Source organism: Cinclus cinclus, chromosome 5 (genome assembly GCF_963662255.1).
Source record: "Cinclus cinclus chromosome 5, bCinCin1.1, whole genome shotgun sequence".
NCBI classification, from domain to species: Eukaryota; Metazoa; Chordata; class Aves; order Passeriformes; family Cinclidae; genus Cinclus; species Cinclus cinclus.
The window spans coordinates 8,684,302-8,697,480 of NC_085050.1; the positions used below are offsets into that span (position 1 = coordinate 8,684,302).

Below are 13,179 nucleotides of genomic sequence, written 5' to 3' on the forward strand. Positions count from 1 at the left end.
TGCCACGGGGGCTGCCGGCTTCCCACCCGTGCCGCTCAGAGGACCGAGGCGAGCCGTGCCCCTCGCTGGGGAGCCGTGCCCCTCTCCGGGATGTATTCTCCTCCCGCGGAGCGGCCGCCGGGCGCTCCCGTCAGCGCAGGGACCGTCCGGCGGCTCCGCGCGCTCCGCGCCGCCCCGACCGCCCCCAAAACATTGCGCGGCCGGCGGCAGCGCCACACAACCCCGCATGCGCGAAACCGCCCCCGCGCCCTCCCCTCCCCACCCAATCGGGTGGCGGCCCGGGGCGGGCCCGCGCACTCGCCCCGCCCACCCGGCTGCTCATTTGCGTAACATGCGGAGGGGCGGGGAGACAGCGTGCCGCGCAGGCCACGCCCCGGCGAACGCCTTGTTACAGTGAATGCCGGGAGTTATAGCTTTTCGCGGGCGCGCTGCGCGCGTCCGCTGGGGATCGTAGGCTCTACCTGCGCCGGCCAGCGCTGTCCGCGTCCCGGAAACCGGCGGATCACCGACCGCTGGCTGCTTGTAAGTGGAAACACCGGGCGGGCGAGGAACTAGCTCCTTGCCAACGGCAATAAACAACCTCCGCCATCTTGTTTCCCCGCTCGTGTAGTTCCGGGTCTCCCGTCGCGCCGTTTCTCAACACTGAGGCGGGCCCGCAGGAGGACTACAGCTCCCAGCAGCCCTCGCGCTCCTTGGCAACGGCGCGGTCCCAGCGGCTGGGGCTCCGCGTTGGGACACGGGCGGCACGAGCGCCGGGAAGAGCCGGGACCGGGAGCGGAGCGGGTGCGGGAGCGGCGGTACAAGGCAGATGCGAACGTACGTGACACCTCCAGAAAGAAAGCCGGGTGCAATTCCCGATGCGTGAAAGTGGCGGGTGCCCTGGGCAGACTCGTGACTCCTTCGTTCCTGTACTTTCATACAGTCATGGAATCACAGTCGGGTTTGGGTCGGGAGGAACCTTAAAGTTCATCTATTTCCGACAACCCAGCCATGGGCAGGGCAATTCCACTATCCCAGGTTTCTCAGAGCCCTATCCAGCCTTGAGCGCTGCCAAGGATGGGGTATCCACAACTCTGGGAAACTTGTGCCGGTGTCTCACCCTCACAGGGAAGAATTTCTCCCTAATATCTAATCTAAACCTGCCCTCTTTCAGCGTTCGTATTTATTAGGTGTTTGTAAGTACAGTATAAAACACCAAGGGGCCTGTGTTACACTGTGGACATGGTTTATGGGCTTTGCTCCCTGACATTTTGGGCAAGTAGCCAGCTTTGGTGTCCATTTGCTAACCCACCTCATAAACATAATACAACTTACTTGCAGAAGGTTTTGTACAGTAAGTATTTAATTGTAAAGTTCTACAAGATAAGAGATAAAAAATACCGTGTCGTGTACACTTGTAGTAGGTATGCAAAACATTGAAATACATGAAAATTAAAATTAAGATCCTCAGAGTGAACATTTTCCATCTGATCTGTGTGAATTTTGCAGGGAGGATTAGTTCAGCTCTTTTTAAGAAGGACACCTTTCATTAGAGGAAATGCAATCACAGTCTTTCTGGGCCAGGAACGTAGGAGAAGACGTAAAGCCTGAAAGAACCTTTCAGGTCATTGAAACCAATTCCTACAATTGTGGCCATTCTTATCCTATGTAATTGCTTTCCAAATATCTCCAAGCTCCACTGTAAAATAAGGTTAATTCAGATTCTCACCTCCTTTAACTGAAATCTACAGCTGATAATGGAAGAAAAATTTTGCCCTGTTTTGCACAGTATAAATTTATATCATTTTATACCTAATAATTGAAGTAGTTTTCTAATCGACTTTGTGGAAACAAGGGTGCATGTCATACCAAAAGCATTTTATTCCTGATGTGTATGTTTTAAAACATTGACAATAATAACAGCAGCTTCTTTAATTAGAAGTGGGGTTCTTTCTATTAAGAAATCCTTTATGTTCAGAGATCTGAATGCATTTCTTCACATCTTCGTTTTCTCATTTCAGTTTTTGGGTTTAATGATTGTTATTTGGAGGGAGGGGTGGTTATTGGAGCATGAGAGCTCAAATTTCTTACTGGTATGCCAGAAGAAAAATCATTTGTTACTGGTTACAGCTGTTGGAGCCTGAATTATGATTCAGTCTGAAGTACAGTGATATTTATCCCTCACTTATCCAAAATCCCTTGTCAGTGTAAGAATCTAGGCATATTCTTACCTGACAAACAAATGATTCTCAGAGTGGAGTAACAGTGATTCCCTTGTACAGTGGTGCCTCTTTCTGTATTTGCCATCCCTTGTCATGATCCAACCCTGTTTAGCTGGACCTTTTTTCTTTTTTTTAATTTGGACACTTTTGCCTTGATCATAAAAGGTACCTAAAAGGCTATATTGAACTTAATCACAGACAAACTATTTTTTTTTGGTGCTTTGAGATTAGAAATGAAAAGTGCTATTTAGGAAATTATTGAGTAAGATGGTGTTGAAAGGCAGAGTACAATACCACAGTGTCTGGGAATGTAATCATAATATTTAAAAGCAAGAAATGAATTATCTTTACCACAGTGGGAATGAATCATCTGGATCAGGCATTCTTTTCTGACATCAAAATATGACGATATATAAAACAAAAGAACTATTTTCAAAAATACATTTTAATTTTCACCATGGAAAATTACTTTTGTGCTCATTTTTTTCCCATTGCTAAAACTGATTAATGACTTTCAGGCCTGATAATTGCTGTCATTGGTCTTTCATACACAATATGTGTGTGTAGGAACAAATGCATTAGAGTTCTTGTCATCTGAACATTAAAATCAAGGAAACAAGTCCTGCACATTCTCAGACATATGGGCAAGACTTCATTTGAGATAGACAAAATCCAGTCATTTCACAAGCAAAGCATCAAACATAAATGTTCAACTGCTGTGCCTTCAGAAATCTTGGCAGTGGCCCAGACCACTGAAGTGCTGTGATCATGGCCCAGCCTGCTGACCAACAGTCATTGCTTCCTTATAATTCCTCTCTGTTCCTCTTCTTTTGTTGCTTTTGAAAAAAAAGTCTGTTTACAGCAACATGTGATGAGATTTAAAACTAAAATTTTGCTTTCTGATGCATCTCACTGGGAAGAGCAGTGTGTTACATAGGACCTGTATGCACACAGGCAAAAATCCATGCTTTTCTCTTTATTATCTGTAAATATATTTTGTCAAATAACCTGGTGCAGCAACCATTTTTTCCTAAGGTATTTTGAGATGTTTACAATATGTAGTTATGTCTTCTATTTTCTTAATGTTTGTACTGTATTTTCATTTCTCCTGCCAGCTGTTCTGAGCAATTGTGATTTTGAAAGCTTGACCTAAATGTTCTCTTCTACTTCACTGCAGTGCAACTTCTGTATGAGCCTATCACCATGCATTATGCCACAACTGAAGGAGGCATGAAAAAGTAATGATTTTCTGTATTTATAGGATTCTCCATGGTGAAGATGGTCAGCCATAGAGAACTTATTGCACTAATAGTACAACTGCTTAACAAGTTTAACCCTGAAAATCAGAGCGTGGAGGATTTCTTGAATGAATCAGATATGATGTTGCAGGTATATTAAGTTTTGGTTGATCTTACACAGTTTACTTTGTTACTGTGTGATTTTTAATGCAAAGATATCTGTTTTCTAACATGTTTTTGTACCTTTCATTGATTTCCCTTACAGTGCCTTTTTCATTTATGGTTAAAAATTTTTTATGGTTATCACCAGAAAACAATGCAGTAAAGATCAGAGGGGTTGAAAAACTGTTTGGATAAAAAGAAGGGGCGGGGGGGGAGGAAAAAAGCAACACCTTCTAAAATTTGATGAGCCTGTGATAGGGGAGACTTCTGTTCCACTTCTGACTAAGCTGTTTTGTAGATTCTTATTCTTTTCTTCCTTCCAAGTAGAAGCTTCTGACAGCACCACCCATTTGTATGTACAAATGCAGTTCAGAAGCTGAGTCACAGGTTCAGGTATTCTTGCTTTGAGGACATAAGTGTCCACCAGAACAGTGGTATAGAAGGACAGTGACAATAAATCAGCCAGCAGATTCTAATTTAATATTGCAAGTAACCAGACCATGATTTTCCAATTTGTATCTGTTCTGGCTCAAGCAGTTTCCATTCTTTCCTCTGCATAGTCTGTCACCTCTTCCCATCTCTTTGTCCTCAGTGTCACCCTGACTTGTGCTGAGGCAGCTATTGGCTTGAATCAGCTTTAGCAAATCACTAAGGGAAGACAGTAATACTGTTTAGACTGCTATTGTCTGTGTGTACCATGTGTTATCAAATGGCATTGTTGGAGCCCTGATTCCACACTGCCATGTGGCTCCAGTGCTCATTTCCCCTTCTGACAATAAGGTATAAACCACTGCTATTCCAGTCAGATAGTCTTTTGCATTGATTTTTCATAAATATAAATGAATAAAATAATATAAAACCATGGAGGTGTGATAAGAAAGCCAGAGGCTGAGCAGTGGCCTCACACCCATTCCTTGGGTTCTTGCCTTCTCAAATAGTTGCCATTCAGGCCCCTTCTTTCCAACCCTGCTCTCCTGCCTTGTAGTACTGGCCTAACTCTTTGTGTATTCATATCCTGAATTACATCAGGCAACGGATCCAGTTTCAAAATAATAATTTTTCACTGGCCAGAGAGCAGGTAAATTCAGTTACCACTGCTGCCAAAATAAATACTTATAAAAGTGAGTCTTCAGATCATTGTTCTTCTCAGCCCAGGAAAGGTGATATAAAGAAAAATGAAGTAGTAACTCCATTAGAGAAATATAAATCTAAAGTTTCATAATAAACCCTTTCAGAAGAGGAAGGACAAGGAGGATAGCTAAGGCAAAAATCTTTCTCTGGGCTACTTTCCAGTCACCTACTACATAGGATATCAAAGAAAGTAAAAAGTAAGAGCTGTGTTTATATAAAATTCAGCTTTGTTTCAGTACCAAATGGGTGATTAAAATTAATAATGAAAAATTCATTTACTTCCTTCTATTTCTGTTTGATAAGAGGCATATGATCCTAAAAATATTGTAACATTTTTGTACACATGATTTCCAGGCTTGGTAACTTACCAGTTAGCTAATATTAACTAACCCATCAGTTTGTATCCTGATTTAACACCCTGGCTCTAAATCACAGACTAGGTTCATACCTGTTTGTCTCATGCCATCAGCATGACAAATAGCAAACCTCATGTTGTCTACTGACCAGAAAAAAAATCAGGAGAGTCAGATTCCAAGAAACCAAATCTAAATAATTACAAGACTATATTTATTTATTTGCTGACTTAGGTGTGCAGTATATCACACTTGACTTCTCTACAAGTCTTCTGTTCTTTTAAACTCTTGTAATAGTTTTCCATCCCCTTATAGTGCATTCAGATGTCAACACTGTATTTTTTGTTCATAATGTATATCTTTATTGTATTTGGATGTTTAGAGTCTTTATGTCTTCTGAGGTGTCTTGTTTAGTTCTTTGATAACTTGTTGATGACGTCCATTAAATATCATCCTTACCCTATTGTTCATCTGTCTGGGGATGTTCCTGGTGAAACCAACAATTTTGGGCTAGATTATTTCTCTCAAAATAAAAGCACAGTACACACAGGTCATTCCAGAACATACTTGAGGGAGTTCAGTACCCCACTGGCAGGGGCTGCAGAAGTCACTGTGATGCCAGTCTTGTCAAGTGCCAGATCTTCAAAATAAGTACCTCAGACAGCCACACATTGTCACCTGAACTGCCAGGAGCCAAGCACATTTTGCAGAGCAAAACCTCTGTCAGAATAAAGACGATTTTAAGAGCAATATATGAAGAAGTATATGTAGGAACTGATTGAAATTAAACAAAATTACTTATTTGGAAATCTAATAAAGGAAATGAAGAGATGGGCATCCTTGGCTGATCAGAAATGGGGAAGACATCAGTAAAGAGTAAGAAATGAAATGCAGAATGGAACTGAGGTGTGAAGCATCTTGACAGGCAGCTTTAGTTTTATGTGCTAGAATCAACTGTGAGATGGTAGGTGGAGTAAGTGGGTCAAATCAATGGACTAGCAGGATGAACTTAACAGTAGCATTCCAGATGGTTGGTTTACTGAGATGGGGTTGGTTAAACCCACAAAAGAGACACTTATTTCAATAAAATAGAAAATTCTGAGACACTACCTTAGAATTTTAGCTAGGAAGTGATAGGAAAATATTATTTGGAATGTACTGTTCAAAAAGAGTGAAGAAGATGTGCACATAAACTGGTGATGATATACTGGGGAGTAATCTGCATGAAAAATGACCTCTGGAGTTGTGGGCTTGACTGACAGGCAGGGTGGCAATAAAACCAATAACTGAGGAAAGAAATAGCATGAGCTCTGAAACTTTGTCTTTGCACTGTTGAAATTAAACTGACAACAAGAAGAAGGAAATGTCACAGAGACAGGTCAACATCCTAGACTGAGGTTCATGGTTCTTATTTGTGTACATGATAAATGGGAGTATGTTATGAAAGGAAGCTGGATGCAGTGCTACAAGAGGGAGTCTGGAAGGCACAATCTGTCTTGATCCAGATATCCCTGTCAACCATTTACCAGAGGCATGAGACTGTTCTTGTGGGAATCCTTGCAAATTAAAGCAGTAAAAATAGCTGGTGAACTGAGGCACAGGAAAAGAAGTGAAAGTGGGCAAACAATTATATTTTTAAATGAAGGACTTTAAAATATGAATGTATATAAACCAGAAAGAGGCAAGAAATAAATCGGGTTGAAGCCACCTGGTTGAAAATATACTTGCTTTGCAAATAATAGTAAGATGGAATTCATAGATTTCCATATTGTATTTTTCAGTAAGTATACAATCAGTCGTTGTTGAATATTCTGATCAAAATCCAACAGGTTTCTTTTGGTTTCACTCTGCTGCTGCAAAGGTGACAACAGTCCAGAGCATAGTCAATCTTCAGCAAGTTTTTATTTTTAATTTCTAGATGCACATAAGGTTACATAAATAATTAAAACAAAAGTCAAAATAAATGATTATGTGAAATAGTATATTTTGGTCTTTCATAAAGACTGTGTAGAAATTTTTCTATTTTGACAGTGCACAATGGCTGTACACTGTCAAATACAGCACAATGCACTGTAGAGGTTTGGAATACTCTGCTAGCCAAATATTGAGTGGATGGCAGAAAAGGATAAACTGAGTTCTGTTCTATGCTCCATCATTTTTCTGTCCCTGTCCTTTCTCTTGCCCTCAAGTTTACTTGCCCAGGTCTCTTTATTTAACCTGTCCCAGTTCCATCTCTTCAAGTGATTGATTCCAGTACTCTTGTCATTGTGCAGCCAGTCCTGCTCACCTCTTTGGTATTGTTCTGCTCACCTCAAAGTTCTTGCACATTCAGTTCCACTCTCTGCTGTACCTAAAAAAATTTGTCTCTCTCTCTTCAAACTGAAGCCCACCAGAGGCAGATGCCACAGAGAAGATAGGTGAAACAGGCTCTCTTCTATCAGTTTGAGCTCCCAGACTGACCCAGCAGGGCTTGTCCCAGGCTCACCCTGTATTGTAGTGAAAGGTCTGTTTGCCCTGGACTGAGCGTGGTGAGGACACATAGAATCTGCAGGGGAGTTCACTGCTACAGTTGAAATTCACACAAAACATATGGAAATGGCTATTTTTCACTTGCTGACCCCTGTGTGTCACTTTGAAAATACATCCCCAGTTGTTTCCTTGCATTTAGTTTGAAACTACTTAGTATTTCCAAATAGGAAAATAGGTTAAAACCTGAAAAATTGACAGCTTCCTGTCAAAAATCAGTTACATGTATGAGGCCACATGAGCTGCCTTCAACTCTTCCTCTCAAATAACATGGGAGGTTATGTATTAACTCCAGCAGAAGCAGAATCAACCTCTTGATTATTATTATTTTAACATCTTAATGCATCTTTATAATATCATTCAAATATCAGTGTTACATATCTGAGCATATCCTCTCAGTGCAGGAAATCTTGTTTCAAGCTTTGAGACAGAAATCCTTTTGGAAAACATTTGGCTGTGCAGTCTGCTTCTGAGCATATTCCAGAGGAGCTGCCCAAAGCCAGAAGCACTACCCTGTACATACCTTGGTGTACACGAGAAAAGTAATTTATTTGTAGGAAATGGTGGCATTAGATTCTGCTCTCCAGAGGTATGTTTTTTTCCTAGCTGTATGTGGGATTTAGCTTTACACAGCCCATTTACAGCAGCAATGGCTACACTCCTAATCCCTGTGTGCTGCTTTGAAAAAGCACCATCTTTCCCTGCATTTTTGTAATTGCAGTAGATAAGCAGGTACTACATCAAATAACCACTGAGATACATTTTTCACTCATTGCACTTTGCATCCAATCAGTGTTTCAATATACAAACAGGAAAACAGAAAATTAGTTCTAAAAAAATGAAAGTGAGGTTAAGGAAAGGTAAACTATTACTGGGACAGTAGTTCAGGTCTGTCTGAACCACTTTATGTATAAAGATGGAATGTTCTTTTGGTGTGATGGAAATGTATAAACAAATTGCTGAGTGCCAGGTACTTGTCAGTGTTTAAAACTAAGGTGTCTAGAGAGAACATGATCTCTACAAGGCCACTCAGGAAGCATGAAAGACACATTCAAATCTCAGTTCCTATCTTCCAACTCCTAGTTCAGGTTTCTCTATAAAAGTGGAGTTAGGAAAACTTAATTATTATTAGCCTCTTGTTTTAGAGAGGTAAAATACGGAAGGATTTTAAATTATTGAATAATGGGAGATGATAACACAGTTTCCTCTAATTAGAATGTTATGATCAAAATCCATCTAGAGGTGTTAAACTCCATATATTTTATTTCTGCTACATGTAAACTTTACATCATAAAAGGAATTTCTGCTTATTGTTCTCAGTGAGTGATCAGACTTTATGTTCTTCCAGGAATTTTGAGTTGTAATTTATTTACAGTCTTCATGTTTATTGTACTGTAATTTACAATGCTTATAACATAATATTTATGACTTGTTTTTCACTGCAAATATTTTCAATAAAACCACAGATTCAGTAGAAATATGATAGATGATTCCTAACTGGAACAAACAAACCCTCACCTTCAATCACAAAGAATCATATTATTCCCTCCAACCTCCTAAAAACAAGTAAGTCCAGTTAAGCATTTTTGCTTCAATGTTGTAACCTTGTTGCTATTAAAACAGAATTCTATTTGAATTATCCTGAATAACACATTAACTTAAAATAATTCCTAAGTCTGTCACAGATCTTAAAATTATTATATATTCATATTCAAATTTACATGTGTTCCTGTTGTTCTTCATTTGAATGGTCAGGTTACTTCTCCTTGTTTATCTTCCTAAATGCTTTTTAATAATCCTTTTATCAGACTGATGCCATCCAGATAATATTTTCATTCTTGTGTACTAAACCATATCCAAAGGTGATCTTTCATCCAGTGCACATTGTGCATAACAATATCATTTCATCAGACCTTTTACAGAAATGGACTGCATCTTTTCATTTTGAAAAATAATTAAATTTTATACCTAACTGAAGCATCCCAGGTATTGTTCTTCCTTGTGACTGTTAGAATCAAGCTTTGGCTACGATAACAAGAGACAGATTTTAACACAGGAGTTAGCATGCAATGTTTGTGCCTTTCTCTATGCAAATAACTCACTTCATTTTCACTGGAATTATCTGCTTCAATCAGAGTTGCAGGATCAGACCCATCATATTGACCTTCCTACATACATCCCAGCTAGAGAAAAGCTTATTTCTGTAAAACCAGAACTGCCACTCCAAATTCACTGTTCTGCTCCTTTATCCCTCTCATGCTGATAGCAAGATAAGCCTGTTTATGAGCTCTCCATTTCACAAGAACATGGTGTGATTTGGCACAACTCTTCATAGTTCTCATTTGTTCTGGTTCAGCTGTGTCTCACACATGCCCACTCAACTGATTTTACTCAATTGGGAGTAAAATCCCCAAATGTCAAAAGTCATGGATTTAGTTTTAAATATGAAGACAATGTAATGCAAGAATGATAGATTTGGTGAAAAAAAAATGCTACTAAATTATAGCAGTCTAATTTGTATTTTTAGTTACTGACATAAATACAGATTAGGATCTTTCAAAAAAAAATGGAATCTGAGTTTTCTGCAATGTTCTGGGATTTAATGTTAAGTACAAGGGAAAATAATGTTCACTGTACCTCTTAGTACAGCATTGGTCAGCACTGTCTGCTGAAGATGAAAAATACTAGCTTGTGACTGCAACACAGATTGTGAATAATAGAAGCAGGATATTTTCCAGCTTGTATCTGAAGATCCCAGGAGTTTTTTCTCACTGACTTCAGAGAGAAAGAAGACTGGATTCTGTGACGTCAGTAGGAATATTTTCTTTCATTTTCACAGCATTTTGATTAGACCCTTGGAGAGGACTAGCAGTGATAACTGAAGGACTCTAAACTAATCAGATTGTATCTGCAAAATGTGCACGTTCTTACTAGAAGAAAAGTTCACCACATACTATTGCACAGTTCTCTCAGGAGGTGAAAGCTATTTTATCTTTTCATCAAATATTTTCTTCTTTCTAAAATGTTTGTTTCACCTAAATTATATCCTTAGCCTGAGAAGTCTCAAACAGAGCACAGCTGATCTTTCTTTCCTTTTTTCTCTCCAGAGGAAAGCTTTTATTTCTCTCCTTTTTTGATCTCTCTGGCCTCTTCAAACAGGTCCCACTGTAACCAGCCTTATTATGACACACCTACGGTGGCAAAGCTTCCCTTTTGCAGATATTTCTCCATTTAATTCATACTATTTCTTGTTCTAACCCATGCTGAAGTTGTTTGTGTTCAAAGCCCTTCTTACTCAGTCTCTTCTCTCTTTGAGGAAACTTGACTGATTCCCAGCTACAGCTGTGTGTCAGAGAGAAGGAAAAATATGTCCATGGAAGCAGGCTACAGGTATTAGGGTTTTCCCAAAAGGGGGAGGTAATGCCAATCAGCACATAATTAGATGAGAATCACATATTTTTTTCCCCAGGACCATTCAGGATAAATTCAGACAAAATCAGATTGTTTTTTTATAACTTAAACACTTAGTAAGCAGAAAAAGAATTGAATGCCATAGAGAGAATACTGCCAGATATTTGTATCTGTTCAGGATTTGTTTTGTATTCTGATTTTTTTATATTCAATGAACAGAAGATGATCCCTGTACTACCATGTTACTTTCACCCATAAATTATGTGGCCTTGCTTATGCTGAAGGGCTCACACGTACTTGCAAACTTAGCTGACTGCTAGTTGTTTCAGTGAAATATGTGACTAAAGTGTACTTAAAAAGGTAAGAAGTTGCTTTGAGGGACAGTTAAATGCTCAAACAAATTAGCATTTATTAATTCTTGTTGGCACCAATGGCTTAAAGTGTTGCCGGGGGCAAATCTCTTACCTGCTCCATGCCATAATTCCTGCATGTACAAAATTATATTAGCCAAAAGCAATCTCACTAAGTACAATTAATTTAAATTAATTTAAAACACTAAAGTGTTTTGAAAACCGTATACAGAAGATTCTATAAACATACAATCTATCATGCTGTACCATTTCAGCATCACTTGACCCACTCTGAAATACATCCCACTGACATAAAGCATAGCACAAAGCCCCACAGAAAGAATGCATTTAGGAATTACTGCTAGAAATTACACCTACCCAACACATTACTTTCCCAAAGCCATTATTATTTCAGATATACAGATAAACTGTAAATATTCTTGATGAAATTTGTAGAGGACACAATGCACTTTCTATAGAGAGAGATTATTCTAACTGGTTTAAAGCACTGGCTTGGGTTTTGATTGACTAGATTATCTGCAAAGCTCACCTTTGGGCTCTCCTATCCAAGTACTCCTCCTGCCCAGCTTTCATTAGTTGATTGAGTAGTGATGAGATCACTTCCTGAGGTGACACAGCTGTGGGCTGCTCAACTATTCTCGATTTTTACAGGTAGAAACAGAACATTTAGTACCTTCTGTGGCTGAAAGCACATTCAACTGATTATGTCTCATGACAAGATGTTTTGTCCTGTGGTCCCCAAATTGCCAGTCAGTACTTATGTTGTGGGGCACAGCTGTCCCCAGGCTGCACTTCTGTCACCTTGTTGCTTGTCTCAAGACCTTGTTGTGGTTATGTACATTCTTGATCAAGGTGTAAGCAAGAATAAGAACTGTGTTCATCCTAACACTTCTGACTGAGTTGTTAACTCACAGCAGTAAAAGCAGAGTAAATGTAGAAAGGCAACTGCATTTTTATGCTGTAGTCTCCACTGTATAGGAGATAATTTGGGCACAAGTGGTGTCCTGTTGTTACCTGTTTGTCTACTTGTCTCCAAAGTGCATTTGAAAAGCACAGGTTTGCCACTTTATATGAAGTTACACAGAACACGAATGCAAAGATTCTGATCTAAGACCTTGAAAACAACAAATTTTAGATTCCTAGCAGAGTTTAGAAGTTAATTAGTAAGAGTTAGTTAGTTTAGAGTTAGTTAGAAAGAGTTTCTGTTGGGCTTGTTTCCAACAGGATTGACCAGTTTTATGATGGACTTTCTGTTTATTAACAGAGTTACAATTTTCTACAGTTTCCTCATAAATACCACCCTTTGCTCAAGGGGAGCAATTGTTTTAGATTCAAAATGTCACAATCCTGCTTTCACTGGAACTACGTCCCCTCTGACTTTGCCATTCAGTTATTAGGTTTGCTTTTGCCTTTTGTAGTAAATTCTTAGAGATCTCATATCAAATATTATATATACATATATGCATATATATATATATATAGTATATATGTATGTATATATATATTTAATCATTTAGTGGGGGCTTAGATTTATGGGTTTTTGTTTTGTTAGTTTCATGAAAGAACTTACATAAATCTTCATCCATAAAAGGTGTATTTAGAATGAACTGTGTGCCTCACAAGAATCCTCAGTGCTTAGCAAGATGGAATCCATACTTTCCATTTTTAAATTTTTTTTTGCATATTTTAAGATTTTTTTTCAATCTCTTTACTCATTTTTTCCTGGTGGTGATGCAAAAATTAAAAGGAACAAAATCTGGGTTTTGAGCAGGAGTAGTGAAAAAGA

General features: G+C 39.1%; 1 protein-coding gene across 1 annotated transcript in view; it reads left to right on the top strand.

Moving 5' to 3' along the window:
* The first annotated feature begins 787 nt into the window (after positions 1-787).
* The window catches only part of CFAP99 (cilia and flagella associated protein 99), a 53,821-nt gene continuing 41,429 nt past the window's right edge, over positions 788-13,179 (top strand). Inside the window, exons 1-2 of the mRNA XM_062493329.1 lie at positions 788-816; positions 3,463-3,590. Of these exons, the coding sequence (XP_062349313.1) occupies positions 3,471-3,590 (120 nt within the window). The 5' untranslated portion in view covers positions 788-816; positions 3,463-3,470. The remainder of the gene's footprint in view (positions 817-3,462; positions 3,591-13,179) is intronic.